This window comes from Kogia breviceps, chromosome 11, assembly GCF_026419965.1.
Source record: "Kogia breviceps isolate mKogBre1 chromosome 11, mKogBre1 haplotype 1, whole genome shotgun sequence".
NCBI lineage: Eukaryota > Metazoa > Chordata > Mammalia > Artiodactyla > Physeteridae > Kogia > Kogia breviceps.
This window is the reverse complement of record NC_081320.1, coordinates 8,760,346-8,776,253: the sequence shown is the minus strand read 5'-3', so window position 1 is coordinate 8,776,253 and position 15,908 is coordinate 8,760,346. Positions and strand designations below refer to the sequence as shown.

General features: G+C 37.9%; 1 protein-coding gene across 4 annotated transcripts in view; it reads right to left on the bottom strand.

Annotated features, from left to right (window-relative positions):
- The window catches only part of TMEM131 (transmembrane protein 131), a 189,768-nt gene that overhangs the window by 35,729 nt on the left and 138,131 nt on the right, over positions 1–15,908 (bottom strand). For 2 of the 4 annotated variants that reach the window (XM_059078456.2, XM_067007149.1), the window contains exons 16-25: positions 15,134–15,244; positions 14,911–15,045; positions 12,300–12,404; positions 10,894–10,980; positions 6,984–7,136; positions 6,803–6,878; positions 6,529–6,646; positions 4,586–4,724; positions 3,788–3,897; positions 3,268–3,334 (exon numbers count right to left, since the gene is read on the bottom strand). In XM_059078456.2, coding sequence (XP_058934439.1) covers positions 3,268–3,334; positions 3,788–3,897; positions 4,586–4,724; positions 6,529–6,646; positions 6,803–6,878; positions 6,984–7,136; positions 10,894–10,980; positions 12,300–12,404; positions 14,911–15,045; positions 15,134–15,244 — 1,101 coding nt within the window. The remainder of the gene's footprint in view (positions 1–3,267; positions 3,335–3,787; positions 3,898–4,585; positions 4,725–6,528; positions 6,647–6,802; positions 6,879–6,983; positions 7,137–10,893; positions 10,981–12,299; positions 12,405–14,910; positions 15,046–15,133; positions 15,245–15,908) is intronic. The other 2 variants (XM_059078457.2, XM_067007150.1) reach the window with 2 other exon arrangements.

Below are 15,908 nucleotides of genomic sequence, written 5' to 3'. Positions count from 1 at the left end.
TAAGCACGTGTTTTTGTGTGCAGATCTTTTTATTTTTAACTTTAAAAGTTTTGAAACATGACACAAAAACAGAAAAGGACACAAACCTAAGAGATGAGTAGCTCAGTGTTTTAGCACAAAGCAAACAGCTGTGTACCGAACACCCAGCATCCCGAAGTCCCACCGGTGCTGTCCCCCCTCCCTTTCAGTCACTGTTTTTCTGCCGCCTCCCCTCAGACAGATATCAGCTGGAGGATCTTAAGGTTGCACCATTTTATTTGTAAAAATATTTCCAATTCATGTCAATCTATCTTTGAATTTTATTTTGAAAGCTAAGCCCATAATTACTGTTTCATAAACACTTGATGATTTGAAGTTCAAGTAATAGCTTAGTTTAATAATCAAAATATGACTTCCTGACAGTTACAGATAAAATTAAAAAACATCTGTTTTTTATTTTTATTTTTTAAATCATAGTTCACATATAAGGTTACACTGTTCTGATTTCAGGAAACATTAACCTTAAACTTTCTGGGGGGAAGGGTTGGTAATACTTGGGTATAAATGTCCATGGCTCTACATGGCTCTGCTAACTTGGAGTGCATTTTGTATGATTTTCCTACTATATACAGATCTATCTACTTCAACAGCCTGATTCTACAAACATAACTTCACAGTCAGCAGACTTTGTGAAGCACACTACTTTTAAATTCTCACTTCTGAGGCAAATATTTTTTCCTACATCGAAAATTCTTCTCTGTCCACGTCTACTAGGACAACAATGTTTCGACTGCTCCAAAACGGTTGGTAAACAGGTTCCCTTTAAGATGAACTATTCTGAGTAATTGATGAACATGTTATACATTATACATATATTCGCCAAAACAACTAATTTAAACTCTGATGACTTGGAAAATACTTTAGGATGTTGTAATGCCTCTGGGATATCACGAAGGCCCTCCATAATTCTCAATAATTGTTGTAGTGGTGGTTCTTAAAGAGGGATTCGTGGACCCCTGGGGATCTCAGAGGTCTTTTCAGGTGTCAAAACTATTTTCAGAATAGTTATTAGTTTATAATAGTTTATTCTAAATAATAGTTTATTTAGTATAAATTCCTGAGGTCTAGAGTATTCTTATTCATCTTCCTATCTCTCACAGTACCTACATCTTATAGGTACCACTAAAGATTTGGTAAGATAAAAAAAGGTAAATACTAGGTCATTTACTTCTTATGAATATTTCCTCTCTTATAAAAGCAGAGTGAAAGGCATTTCTGGTTACTGAGCTTTCTAGATATTTGGAGTCTAGATAAGCTTGAACTTATTATGTTGGCACTTTATGGATAGAAAAAGCAACGTAAAAAAGATTCCAAGAGAAGGGCATGGACTAGAATATGAGACGGTCTAAATTTCAGTCTAGTATTCTACCTATTACTCAGCAGAAAATAAAAATACAACATTGAAAATTACTTTCTCTTATTAAAAAAATTACTTTCTTATACAAGATTTACTTAAAAATAGACATAAAAACAATTCCATAAAGGTTTGGCTAATTTATGCCTTATACATTAAAACACAAAGCTATGGGAAAGGACACAAATCCTTCAAGAACCACAAAACATCTAGTTGGACAGGTTAATTAGTGATTCCTAACCAGTAATGACCATGTGTCACGAAAGTATGGGCAAGGGTTCTGGACTCTGAGAGAACTAGATTTGAATTTGGCCCTGCCAGTTATCACTTGGGCAAGTTACTTCCTCTCTGAGCTTTGTTTTTCCACCACCAACAGAACAAGGGAAATACTCAATTCTTAGGGTGGTCAGTAATAGCTCAGCCTGGCTATTGTAATGATTACATGAAATTATAAATGTGAATGCACCTGGCATAATGCTGATACATACTAGGTGCTCATGAAATACTGAAAACCTTCGTATTGCCTTTCTTTCCCACCTGGTGAGCCACAGATTGACTCATCCAGTCAACATTCACTGAGGTCTTCCTATGTCCCAAGCAACCCAACTAAGGGCTTCCACGTTGGTCTGTTTAACCTGTTCAAAAACTTTGTAATATACAAATTATTAACTTCACTTACAAGTGAAGAAGTTGAAGTTTGGAAAGGTTTATTTACTTGGTCGAGGTGACCAAGTTGGTAGGTACAAAGCCATGGTTACTCTAGGAGCCAACCTCCCTTATTCCAAATGGGAAGCAGCAAAGCCACAGCATGGCAGGAAGGCATCCCGTGGCCACTTGACAGACTGGGACCGTGCTCAGCAAAAGAGCTCACAGCAAGGAGAGAAAGGAGGTGGTCGTTTACTGTTTTCACTTAAAGTAATTCAGATGATGGAGGATTAACTAGATTCCTCCTCTCATTCACTCAACACCATTCGTATTATAAATGTGGGAAGGAAACCATATAAGTAGAAGACAAGCCCTCAAGGAGCTTATACCCAGAACTGGGAAACAAGGTACCTACCATACGTCAAAAAGAAAACAAGAAAACACCGTTAACATGCTTGCAAACAAAGATTCAGGGAGAGCCAGAGAGCCGAATCAGTGCAGGCTCCACAGCCATCAGGGCTGGTGTGAACAGGCTGTTTAAAGCTGGATGAGAGCGGCTGGCAAGGGCATCGAGGCCAAGAGACTCGGGCCAGTTTGCAGGTGGCTTTAGTTCCAAGTGCTAATTTCCTGACTGACACAGATCCTGCACATTAAGCTCTTATACAATCATGAGTGGTTAGTGGCTGCTCAGCCCGGCCCGTATGATAGAGAATATTTGGTCCTAGAACAAACCAGTTTATGTATACATTTATTAGTTTAAAAATACCTGTTGAGTTATACCTATGCTCACTACTGCGCTAAGTATGAATACAGCTAGCTGTGGGTCTGGCCTTCATGGAGCTTACAATTTTATTATAAAGCATCCAAAATAAAAATTTAAATGACCAAGCTCAATATTTTGAGGCTTAATTAAAAAAAAAACATTATCTATCAGTATATACCTTATCTACATACTCTCAGAGGTTCTGGCAGCCATTATTATGAACCTTCATGAGCTTAATGTTTAAAGCCCACAAACAGGACCTTCTATCCAGGGTGCCTCATGGCAATCGAAATCCCACCCATTCTTCCGGGGCTTTTTGCCTCTAAAATAATTACTAGACCGTTCTGACTTCTTCAGTAACTTGCCCTTCAGCCAATTTAAGGATGGTCAATATTTTTCTTTCACATTTGCATTGATCATATCGTAGAATTACTTCTTTGGAATAGTATGAAGTTTGAATACTTACACTGTTTCTGAAGACTTGGAATTCTAGTGTTCTTAAATCTATCTTTGCCACCTTACTTAAGTTAAACCTGAAATTAAAAAAACATACACATATTTCTTTGTAAACAGCATCATAATTAAAGGGGTTATAAATGCTAAGGTTGTGCTTATCTTTTGGCAGATTTTGAGATCAATGTTATCAGATTAACAGCCTTCAAAAAATAGCTACAACTTACAGTTAATATTTTGTTCACTTTTTTAAACTAAAATATTTGAAAGGCTCCACCACTTGCTTCCTCTTTATAAGATTTTAGGAAGGAGTTCTATATTATTTTTTTCTTGTCTTAAACTGGAAGCTTTTCTAGATGCTTAATATAATATCCATCTCTCTCCCCAGAACCTTCTCTCAACTTCAATTACAGATGCAGAATTTCTCTAAGCCCAATCTATTACTGTATGAGCTGAAATAAAGTTTTAAATGTGTAAAATAATAATTCATTGCTAATATGAAAACATTTTGATAATCTACCAGCAATGCCTACCTTGATATTAACTTATCGACAAAGACGGAAGGGTTGGAATATAAGGCCAGAGGAATAAACTGAATGTAGACAGGAGCATCTGCAGGATTTTCTAACGTAATCTCTTCTTCCTTAAACAGAGTAAAGACACAGTAAGTGAAAGATTGCCATGGTTAAAAGAGCCAGGACATGCAGGCAACCTAAGCATCCACTGACAGATGAATGGATAAAGAAGATGTGGCACATATATACAATGGAATATTAGCCATAAAAAGAAATGAAATTGAGTTATTTGTAGTGAGGTGGATGGACCTAGAGTCTGTCATGCAGAGTGAAGTAAGTCAGAAAGAGAAAAACAAATACCGTATGCTAATGCATATATATATAGAATCTTAAAAAAAAAGAAATGGTTCTGATGAACCTAAGGGCAGGACAGAAATAAAGACGCAGATGTAGAGAATGGACTTGAGGACACAGGGAGGGTGGGGGGGTGGAGGGTAAGCTGGGACGAAGTGAGAGAGAGGCATGGACATATATACACTACCAAATGTAAAACAGATAGCTAGTGGGAAGCAGCCGCATAGCACAGGGAGATCAGCTCGGTGCTTTGTGACCACCTAGAGGGGTGGGAGGGAGACGCAAGAGGGAGGAGATATGGGGATACATGTATACGTATAGCTGATTCACTTTGTTATACAGCAGAAACTAACACAACATTGGAAAGTAATTATACTCCAATCAAGATGTTAAAAAAAGAGAGGATATACTTCATAACCCTATTACAGATTTCCCAGAACTGGTGTCGCTCTGAATACTTACTGAAGAGCAGTTTGTATTAGTAAGGGGAAACCTCATGTGACGGGGTGAGCTGAGGACGGACGGCCAGGAGAGCTCGGCAGTGATTTTTGACAGTATGTTTTTTTGAAGGTCTGTATTTACTTCAAATATAGCGCTCAATCTAGAAAAACAATTTGTAAGTCACTGTAACAATATTAGGCTTGTGTACTTGAGAAATTTTATTTGCTCTAATATTTAACTATGCTTTTCATAGAGACATGTATGAAGATGTCTCTATTTTGGCACAAAGAGCTGCTAAAGTATCACTGATCACCTGTACAGTGTTGTTTTCGTACTGAATATGAAAGGGAAAAGGCAGGGATATTCAGATAATGTGATGTTATGGGGAACCTAAAGGATCTTGCATGTTTAGTGGAAAGATCCAGACACCAACAGCAGGCAAATATTTCAGTAGAACTAATAAGAAGGCAGTGCACTGCTTGGCATATGGCTTTTTCCCCACTTGAGATAAAAAACAAAACAAAATCCTGATACACAATGAAGACATCCGTTGAAGAGGTAACACATATGAGGATTCTGTCCAGATATATACAGTTAAGAGCAATTTTCAGGGCCTCATTTGACTATTTCCCTACTTATGAGTATTTATAAGCCAGCTGTTAAGAACTCAGAGCACATTCCCTAAGGAAACAATATTATAAATGGGGCTAAGGTGCCTGGGCACAAAACTGAAGCCTGTTTTATCCTGTAGACTACTGAATTATGACACCCTAATATTGGGGAGAGTACCGGTTTAATGAATTCTCTGTAACATGCACGCTGAGAAAGTAAGACAAAGGCAGGGGCAGGGAAAATGCCACATTCACTGTGCAACTGGGACACAGTGGCACAGGGCAGGCAGGGAGCCTGGGTCTTTAGGAGTGAAACACGAGGCTCACGGAAGGAAAGCGGGGGTTTCAGGGGGCGGGGCGTGAAGAGGTTCCTTGGCAGATGAACCTAGGGCAGCACTGCAAGTTATTAATTCATAATTGGATGTTAAACTGCGGAGGCGACCTGTACCTTACAATGTCCGCAATGGGACTGTAGAGAACCGAGGAGCGTTTGAATTAGTGTTCTCTTAGTGAGTTCATTAGAAGTAGTCTCTGCACTAATTTTAACCATTTTAAAGTTAAAATTTAACTCTCTTTTGCCTTAAGAGAACTTTTCACAGCAGATAGTTCAGATAAATAGAAACCTGCAGATTTAATCATTCATGGCTTGAAAATCTTACAGTACTATAAGTTGGAAGATCTTGATGATACTGACAAATACATTTCAAATCAGCCAATGGAGAAGAACAGTTTTCATCAGTTTGCTAGTCAAATTCTCTTCTGAAGTACACAGAAAGATCAAATTTCTATACTACCACATAAGAGTATCTTTGCTTTTGAATCCAGATGCGGTACTGATTTGTCGCCGGGACATTTTCTACCTGCCACAGACATAAGGTTGAGCCCATGTGAACGGGCCATGCACCCCTAACAGCTCAGCTCTCGAAAGGGAGGAAGCAGTTCTTTTCAGGAGGAGCAGAGACACTCCTCCTCCTTCGAGGTTAAACCTACAGAGTGTTTTCCTAGCCTTTAACAGAGGTCAGTGGTAGGTAGAAACTTTCATTCTTATGCAAATGGATGTGTCTAAGGTCAACAATGAAGTTTTCCTACACAAGGACAACTTCATCGAGTTTCTTTGACTTTAAGGAAGCATCTAGAACACTGGAAAAAAGACAAAAATGGTAGTGTGCATACTTCTGAGAAATGTACAATTACAATGGCAATTCAAGATGCCTCATTAAAATTTCCTGAAGATTAGGCATATTTTCTTACCTACAGAGAAATAAAATAACCTAATATAAGAATAACTTTAGAAAGTCATGTTTCATACTGGTAAAGATAGCTCAAATACCTAAATGACTCAAGACCACTTACTTATGACCTGAATTTTCCTTTATTCCCATCCATCCTTTGAACAGGCTTTGATGCAAATCCCAGTCAGCATCCCAAGCATCTTCCTGCATGGCTATACCAGGCTGTACTTTGGGTTCAGCTAAACCAAGGAGACAAATGGTATGACATACTCAGCCCTTCAGATGATTTCTATAGCATCAAGAGATAGGGATGGGCCTTAAAAGTGGCCGCCTTTCATTGAAGAGTACTCTGGGGAAGGGGTGAAGGGCATGAGAGAGAAGGCAAGATAACTTACATTTGGACAGAAAAGGCAAGCCAGCATAGCAATGAGCCCCACACTGCAGTCCAGGATCAAAATAAATGTTTGCGATCTATAAAGAGGCACAGGAGAACCATGAATCCCAAATCCACAGAAGGTCGTCACAATAACAAAGTACTAATGGACGGGAATTTTTGCAAATGTAACATTTTCAAACCTTTGATTTTTTCCCTGGCTCCAAATCTTCCTTATTGCCCCGTAATCGTTTGTAGTAAAATCGTACATCTTCTGACAAAGATCGTATTTGTTGGATCTTTACCTTCTGTGAGAAGGAATTCATAATATTTAAACTCTGATGAACTATTTTCCCCTGAAGGAAGAAAACAAACAAACTCATCTGTAAATGGTAGATTTTCTTCAGAACACACACACTTTAGAGCTGACAGACATATTTCTAGGAAACCAAAGTTCAAAGGACATTCAGAATTTTCAAAAGTTGATAAACTTTAAATCTGTAACCAGAGCCCCTCCTCCAAATATATGTATCTTGTTGTTTTTATGGCCTATTACAGATAAATTAGCACGACAAATCTCTGCAATCTCGTAAAAATGAATTAAAGTAAAAATGTTCACATACTAACAAAGGTACAGAGCTAGCTTTGAATAAAGGAAGCAGTCACTGTCAGTTTGTTAAGAAAGGTTTGATTATACCAAGGCCAGGTTGCCTTAAAAGTATCTAAATGAGGGATGAAACAACTGAACTCTAAAATCCAAAGCTGTTTTCTTTATAAAAGAAAAATACTATTTGTGCCAAAGAGAAATTAGACATTTTTTTTTTTTTTTTTTTTTGCGGTATGCGGGCCTCTCACTGTTGTGGCCTCTCCCGTTGCAGAGCACAGGCTCCGGACGCGCAGGCCTAGCGGCCATGGCTCACGGGCTTAGTTGCTCCGCGGCATGTGGGATCTTCCCGGACCAGGGCATGAACCCGTGTCTCCTACATCGGCAGGCGGATTCTCAACCACTGCGCCACCAGGGAAGCCCAAATTAGACATTTTTTAAAAACACAGGTTATCAAGCATCATATTAAAACAGCATACAGATTAAATCATGAAATTACCAATGACTGCTCTTATCAGCTGTGTGCTTCTCCCTATGACGGGGTACCAGATTTTAAATAAAAAATTACATGATTCAAATAATCATCAATAAGAATCATATTATAATATTTTACTTTCTTTTGTTTGAATACAGAACCAGAATCCTATAACCTGATTCCTAGCCATTTGAAGAAGTCTCTAAAATGACCAGACCTGCTGGTCTAATATTTGGTATTGAAAGACAAAGAAGTCGGGACCTCCCTGGTGGTCCAGCAGTTAGGACTCCCGCTCCTGGTGCAGGGAGCCTGGGTTTGATCCCTGATCAGGGAACTAGATCCCACATTCCACAACTAGAAGATCCCATATGCTGCAACTAAGCCTGGCACAGCTGAATAAATAAATAAACGTTTAAAAAAAAATTTAAAAAAGACAAAGAAGTTAAGTAAATGAACAGTAAAAGGAGTTGAATGATGGTGCAGTTAAGACTAACACTCATCATTTATAGTCTAACCAGAGGAGAAAGATGTTAGAGGGTGGGGACGCTGCTGTGAGGATAAGAACATAAGAGAAGAAAGCAGAAGCCTATGCTGAGTCCCGGCTTGGCCTCCAACCAGCTGTGTCTTCCTGGCAGTTACCTGGTCTTCATGCACCTGTAATAACTACTACTCTTGTGTCCATGTCTTGTCTCTCAGGGGTATGGTGGGGATCAAAAGAGGTAACAGATACAGAAGTTCATTTTATAATGGTATTCAAATACGAAGTATTAAAAAGTGAGTTATTGGAAATGTTCATTCTGAAGTACCAAGTTTTTATCACTTGGCTCTAGTAGTCTCCAACTGATAAGAGATTTTACAGAATTTCATGACTGTTATGGGCTGAATGTCTGTGTGCTTCCCCACACTCACATGTTGAAATCCTAACCCCCCAGTGTGATGGTATCAGGAGGCATAGCCTTCAGGAGGTGATCAGGTCATGAGGGTGGAGCCCTCATGAACAGGATTAGTGCCCTTAAAAGAGACACAAGAGCCTGCCCTCCCTGTCTGCTCTTTTGGCTGTGCGAGGATACAATGAGAAGATGCCCGTCGGCAAACCGAGGAAGTAGGTCCTCACCAGACACCAGATCTGCTGGTGCCTTGATCTTGGACTTCCCAGCCTCCAGAACCATGAGAAATAAATGTCTGTTGTTTAAGCCACCCAATCTATGATAATTTGTTACAGCAGCCCAATTAAGACCAATTATCAAGTTAATTCGTAATTCCAAGCAAATATCTGATCCTATAAGCCATCTGAAGATATCTGAAAGCTTAATCTGAAGTACTGCAAAACCAACACCTTGTTTTTATAGATGCCTTCTCATTTACTCTGTCCATGAGCCTTTCACTTTTTCATCTACTGAATTATTCCCTTCCAGGACTTATGCAGGGATCAAGGAGATCATGGATTGAAAGGCAATTGAAGGTTCTTTCGGATAAATAATGAAGAGTTCTGTATAGTCAGTACAAAGTGGAATGATAAGAAGACAAAGATTTAATTAAGACCTAAACTTAGGTGTGCTGAACCTATTAATTCAAATTTATATTTGAAGCTAATTTATATTTAAGGAGCTAAATTTTGAATTTAGGTTTTATCGTAGATAGCATTAAGATTTTGCAATGTACTGTTTCTCTCAACCCGTCAGGTCTCCTACCACAGCTGAGAGACACTTCCATCTGCTCCAAGGTGTCCTGAATCGACTACACTATATTCCTGCAAAAGGTGGCCTCCTGGTTTCCCCGTTTCTTTCCTCCCTGTTCTCCAGGCTCAAACTCTATGTCATACTCTTGAGTCCTCTATCTACCCACACCTGTTTCCATTAGTATGACCTCCTCAAGATATTCAAGTACAGTTCAAACAGTTCATCTGAAATGTCTCTTGCCTATGTTCTCTTTTTCATCATTTTGCTCCTTCATCCACCCATTATCTACTAGATACCTGCTACTTGGGGTGTAAGATCCCTCATCTCTTTCCCACCGGATCTCAGAGTCTTGTTGGGGTGACCAACACATAAGGCAGCATTTACAGCACAACGTGAGTCTTGCTGCAAGAGAGGTAATCTCAAATTGTTTCAGAAGCTCACATGAAATAACTAGTACTGTCTAGTGGAGACAGTAGAAAGAAGACAGAAGAAATCTTCAGAGAGGAGATGACAATGGAACTGGATCTTGAAAGACATGCAGGAGTTCCTGAAGGCAGGAGAGGAGGAAGGGCAGCCAAGGCAGATGAGCAGCAAAGGCGTGGAGGTATGAAAGCAATTTACTGCCTCTGCCAACGCCCTAAGCTCAAACCTCCCTTTGACGCTTTCCTTGTGGACCGTGGCCAGAGTCTCTCTGGGTTGGCTTCCAGGCACACTATTGCTACTCCCAGACGTGTCCTACATTTACTTCTGCCAGAGAGCCAGTCTTGAAAGCTTAACTCTGACGATGTCCAGCCTCTGCTCAAAAACTTTATAGATTTTCATGGACTTAAGTGCACTGCATTTTTTTCATGCTATCACTCCAAGGTACCATTCCATCTTCTCTCTTGAAACTTCCCTGCACTCTTGTAAAATTGGACAACTCAGCACTGCCTAAAGCCATCTCAGACTTTGCTGCCTGTGTCTCTATTCAGGTTGTGCCCTGGGCCCTGAATGCTATTCTTGCTACCCCTTGTCTATCCCTGCCAGAAGAAATTCCAAGCCAATTCACATGGCACCTTCATCAATTAGGTATGTATTTTCTTCATAGCATGTTATTTTTCACCTCTTAGGGCAATTTCTACATCCTGCTCTACGTCTATGAAGCATGGGCCCATTTCTCATTCTAGATTGAAAAATTTTTGAGAGAAGGGACTATTTCTTACTCTTCTTTATGTCTCCTAAAGAAGCTGGTACAATGTCTTACCTTAAAATAAGTGATTAATAAAGAGTAACTGACTTTATTGTTGAATTCTAGGAACATAAAGGCAAAGAGAAAAAAAATTAGCAAGAAGAAGGCTACAAATTAACTGTCTTACTGGAAAAGAAGGTGGAAGAACCATATGCTTTGGGAAGCAAGTCAGAGAACCCACTGCGATCACAGCTTTCACAGGAATTGTTAGGATCTGTGGAGGGAAGAAGCAAACCACAGAGAAATGACTGTTTAAGTCTGCAATTGACACTGACAGTTGTTGCAGGGGGACAGTTATTTTTGGGGGATTAAAAGAACCAATCTTGGGATGTATATAAGCATTAACCAACTGATAAGCAAAATTAAAATCACCCATGGATACTGTTTAATCTATCCATGTACTTCATAAAATGCACTGAAATACAATAAATTTCCATGTACTTCTCAGTGATTCGATGAGAACATGGTAAACAAGACCAAACAATGGGGAAGGAATGAAGAACAGATTTTTCATAATATAGGTTATTCTGTAGATTATTAATTTAAAAAGTAAAGTTCAATTATTCTCCTAAAACAATGAATGAAAAATCCAGCATTTTCTAAAGTTACATAGCTCTCTACTTTTTGTACTCAGCAATAAATTAACATCAACCTAATTTGAAAAAATGAGTTGAATGTTCCAGATTTTGAATCTCAACTCATACTCTTATTTGCAATTCAGAAAGATACTGATACTTTGCTAAGATATGAAATGTACTTATTCCTATCAAAAGTCATAAACGTGGATTCCTTATTTTTGGAAGTAATTAATTTGACATACTCCCAACATATCATTTATTATTAAATGACCAATTCTGTTTATTCTGAATTAGTTTTCTTTCATGCGGGGGTTGTATGTACTGAACAGATAGGAGAACAAGGGTAGCAACTTGCTGACTTTAGCAGTGCTCGACTTCCCAAAGAGCTCTGAAATAATAAATCAAAATATTTAGGTGTGGCAGAAATATGTCTCTTCAAAGTCTCATTGAATGCAACATGTCAAACCCCACAAAAAGCCTTTAAAAAGTTCACTGATTTTCACTTGGTTCCTTGACTTAGAATGACATGTAAATATGATTGTGAGAACTCAAATTAAGATATGATTTCCTGATTGCATCTTCCTTTTTGGAAATGTTACACAGGAGGACATTTATGACCTCAGAAAAGAGAGAGACCTATCTCAGGAATTTCAGTCAGGGTCTGTGCAATGCTACAACAATTTGTAAGCAGGCTTCTAACAGCAATTCTAAATGTGCCAAATGCATTTTTCTGAAGTTGTTTTTCATCAAAAGATTTGGGTTTTATCAGAAAACTATGAGCTAATGAACACCAATATTCTGTAAACTATTCTCAAAAGCTCAGTTTTTAAGGCACGAAAGTGGTAAACTGTAACTTTCTGAGTAAACTTAGTTCTCTGTTTCTATAAAAACAAAAAAAGACCGAATTATTCAGAAAGACCCCATCGACATGAATCCCTGTAAATAAAGTCCTTACCTCATAGTCTGTTGTGATCTGTATGGCCCCATCATGAATCCCTTCCAGTTTTTTTGCAGTAAGTTTGACTCTGAACACTGCAAAATATCCTGAAGCTAATATTACCTGTACGTAGGAGAAATGACATCATTCATTAGCCTTGCTGGCTGAAGTTTTCTATTAAAATTGGAAAAGAAAGCTACGGTGATAAACTGACTTCAAAATCCTAACCTGTACCAGTGTAACACTGAATTACCATATCATCTCATACAAATATCTCAAAATAATGCCCACCCCTGGATGTTTATCTACTATACTTATTCCATGGGCCACTGAGAAAACTGGTTCTCTGAGGAACAGCTGACTTCTCAGCTGCAAAGCTGGGAAGGGGTGTGGTCCTCACACCCCAATCTTGTACGTGCAGGGTCAAAGCGGGTGAGGGCTGCAGCAGAGGGACACAGCCTTCCACTAACCCTGTGGCCGCATTAGGGCAAAAGTATTAATACATACAAAGCTGGTTATGCTTCAAGTTCTGAATTTAACTCTGTCATGTTTTAATAACCATGTCTTCAGATTCACTGGGATTGGATCATATGGAAACATCAAAAATCATGGAAAGAAGGAAAAATTAAGCAATAAAAATGTGAAAGAAAGGAGAATGTGGATCTTGTTTTCTCAAGCTATTTGCTGATGTTTCTGGCACTTAACCTTTTCAATAATGATACTTCCAAAAAACATGAAATTCAATTTGTGAAGTTGTACTTTTAGTTTGTAATAGTTATGTTTTACCTAGAGTTCACATTTACCTCAAAATAACAAATGTTGATATGCCAAACATACTCACTCTCCCCCTTTTATACGCATTTCTGTGTTGGTTTTGTGCATTCTAACGTTTTCATCATGACTTTAACCAGCCAAATAAGAGCATGTGTCTCAAGAGCACAGAGAGCTGTGGGCAATGTGTGTTTCATAAGGAACAGGATGCTTACCTAGTTCATAGGTTTGGCTTTTTGGAAAACAGGTGGAAAGCAGTTGAAAGTTTAGGCATTACAAACTTAGAAAAACACATATTGTGGAATTGCTATTTTGAAGCTGGCAACTCACTACAACTTCCTATTTTAAGTAAGCATTCATAACAGTGATCTCATCTTTCTGTCCCTTGTTTTTGTGTTTATACAGTTTTATATAAAACTGAATTCTAAAACCCTAAAGTTTCAAGCAGGCTTCATGTTACTGAGTGGACCTCTCAAATTTAAGTAGTAAGTGTTAACACATGTTATTTAGTACGAGGAAATGATCCAGAGTCCTAAAATTATTAATTTATAATGTCTTATAAAAAACAGTATAATTCAACCATCTCAGATTAGATATACATACAATTTTACTGTAACTTTATTGTTGAAATGAACACATTAATGGTTGGTCTCATTATTAACCTTTTTCAGCATTCTATTTGTATTAAAAATAAAACCTCCGCTGGGGTGACAAATATTACTTCTCATGGGCATATCCTTTTTTGTTTTAAAAGGAGGCTTTATTTATGAATCAAATTTAAAACATTATAAATTATTAAAATGCAAACGCCCATATACTGACCACAATATCTGATTATGCAGCTTGAATGCCACACAACTGCAATTAGAATACACATTATTTAGTACTATTTCCCACTTTTTCAGAAATCCTTTTCCAAATTTCTACATACAATCATATTTACAGCTTTTTATTTGCTTTAATATTCAATCATAAAATAGTGACTTTATGCATTTGGCTGTTTCCAGTTATCTGGAATTATTAATAATGCTATCACAAACATCTGCATTCTCACAGCTTTTGGCTCTTTAAATTACTTCCATGGGAAAAATTCCCAGGAGTGGTATATATTGCCAGATTGTCCTCCAAAAAACCTATTTTGGGGGATGTTTAAATGTTTAAGTCAATTTTTATGACCTATAGCATTCCATGGAAGCATATTTGTCAATAACCTCTGTGCATAAGGACATTTGCTTTTCCTTTTGTAAAGCTGCCACAAGAAGTTCTATGCTAACCTACAGATGACATATGTTCTGCTCCTTCGAAGTCGTACAAGGTGATTCTACTAATTCTGTTCTGAGTAGGTATAAACTCCAAGTTCTCTTTTCAGTAGTGGTCAGGGCTTAGACTGCTATATTCATTTACTCTTGTTTCATGCTCTTTTATGACCAACTGTACATAAGATAGAGTAAAAATATATAGGGAGATCCACACGGAGATCCACCAAATGATGTTTGCCTCATTGATACTCTCTTCTAATCAGCACAGAGAATTGACCAGAAATATTACTGTATAATTGAAAACACCTTCTATCAATGTGCAGGGCTATCTCTTCTGCCTAGTGAATTCAATGAACACAGGGTTAGTTTACTACCCATGGGAATTTCTCCTGTAAGGACACTTGTGTTACAACTTAACTCCTTTGAGTCTCAAGTGCTTTCTCACCATGAAAGGAAGGGGTTTAAGCAGACTACCTATAAGGTCCTTTCAACATCAAATAGCCAGTGCTATTGCAACTCTCATAAAAATATTATGATGACTAGTCTTCTATTTGAGGTTTACATCTAAGTTTAAGGAAACAATAAAAAAGTTAACTTACTGATGACTGGTCTGATAAAGAGGATTTTTCTAACTCTGGAAGGCTTGAGAGTATTGTAGTTCTATTGCCTCTTTCAGTAGCTACGAGTTCTATTGATAAACCATCTCCAATGATATGCCAACTTTTTATAGCCAACTTAAAAAAGAGAAAGATACGAAAGTGATTATTGCGGCACTAGCGTAAAATCCTTAAATGTGAGTTAGAATAAAAATAATTTTTTTACCTCAATTGGGTTGCTGTTTATAATTGCAAATAAAATATTACTTGCTTCTGTAGCACTCAGTATACCAAAATCTATGAAACGTTCTTCTATTTTGGGGGGTAATACAAAGTACTGGAAAGATATATAAGAACTAGATTAAATGTAAAGTCACACTTATGTAAGAGAATGTTATCAAGAAAAAGTAACTGTATTAAGATATACTAAGGTTCCTATATTTTATGTAAATATACACATACATAATATATAATTAAGAACTTTGTACAATGGACATATTTTGATTACTCAGAAATGAAAACACTCATGGACTCTACTGCATTGCTAGTTCTCCTCTGAAGGCACATAAAAGCAGCAGGAAACTGAAGTGCTAGGTGAGGTTAAGCGGAGCCCTGGAGAATTAGGCAAAAAGTCCTCAGTCTCAGCAAACATCACACATTCATGAAAGCAGCTACAAACCAGTAATCAGTTAAGCAAAAGAAATGCGGAAGGAGTGATATAATAGCGACGGTCCCTTCAGCTCTAAAATTCTTACTGATGCTAGCTTTCTGCAGAACTACATTTCTAGGTTTTCACTTTCTTTTTTCTTTTATATCTTTCCTATCAGTTTTCTTTCTTATCTAAACTTCTTTCATTGATAATTTTAAGCACAGCTTTGTTTGGATTTTTTTTCCTGGCTTATTTTCTGTACTAGAAAGACCTTTATTTCCTTTCCTGCCGTATTTAGGTGACTATTCCAGCTGTGTCTTTCCCACCTATTCCCTCTTTCTTATCTGGTTCT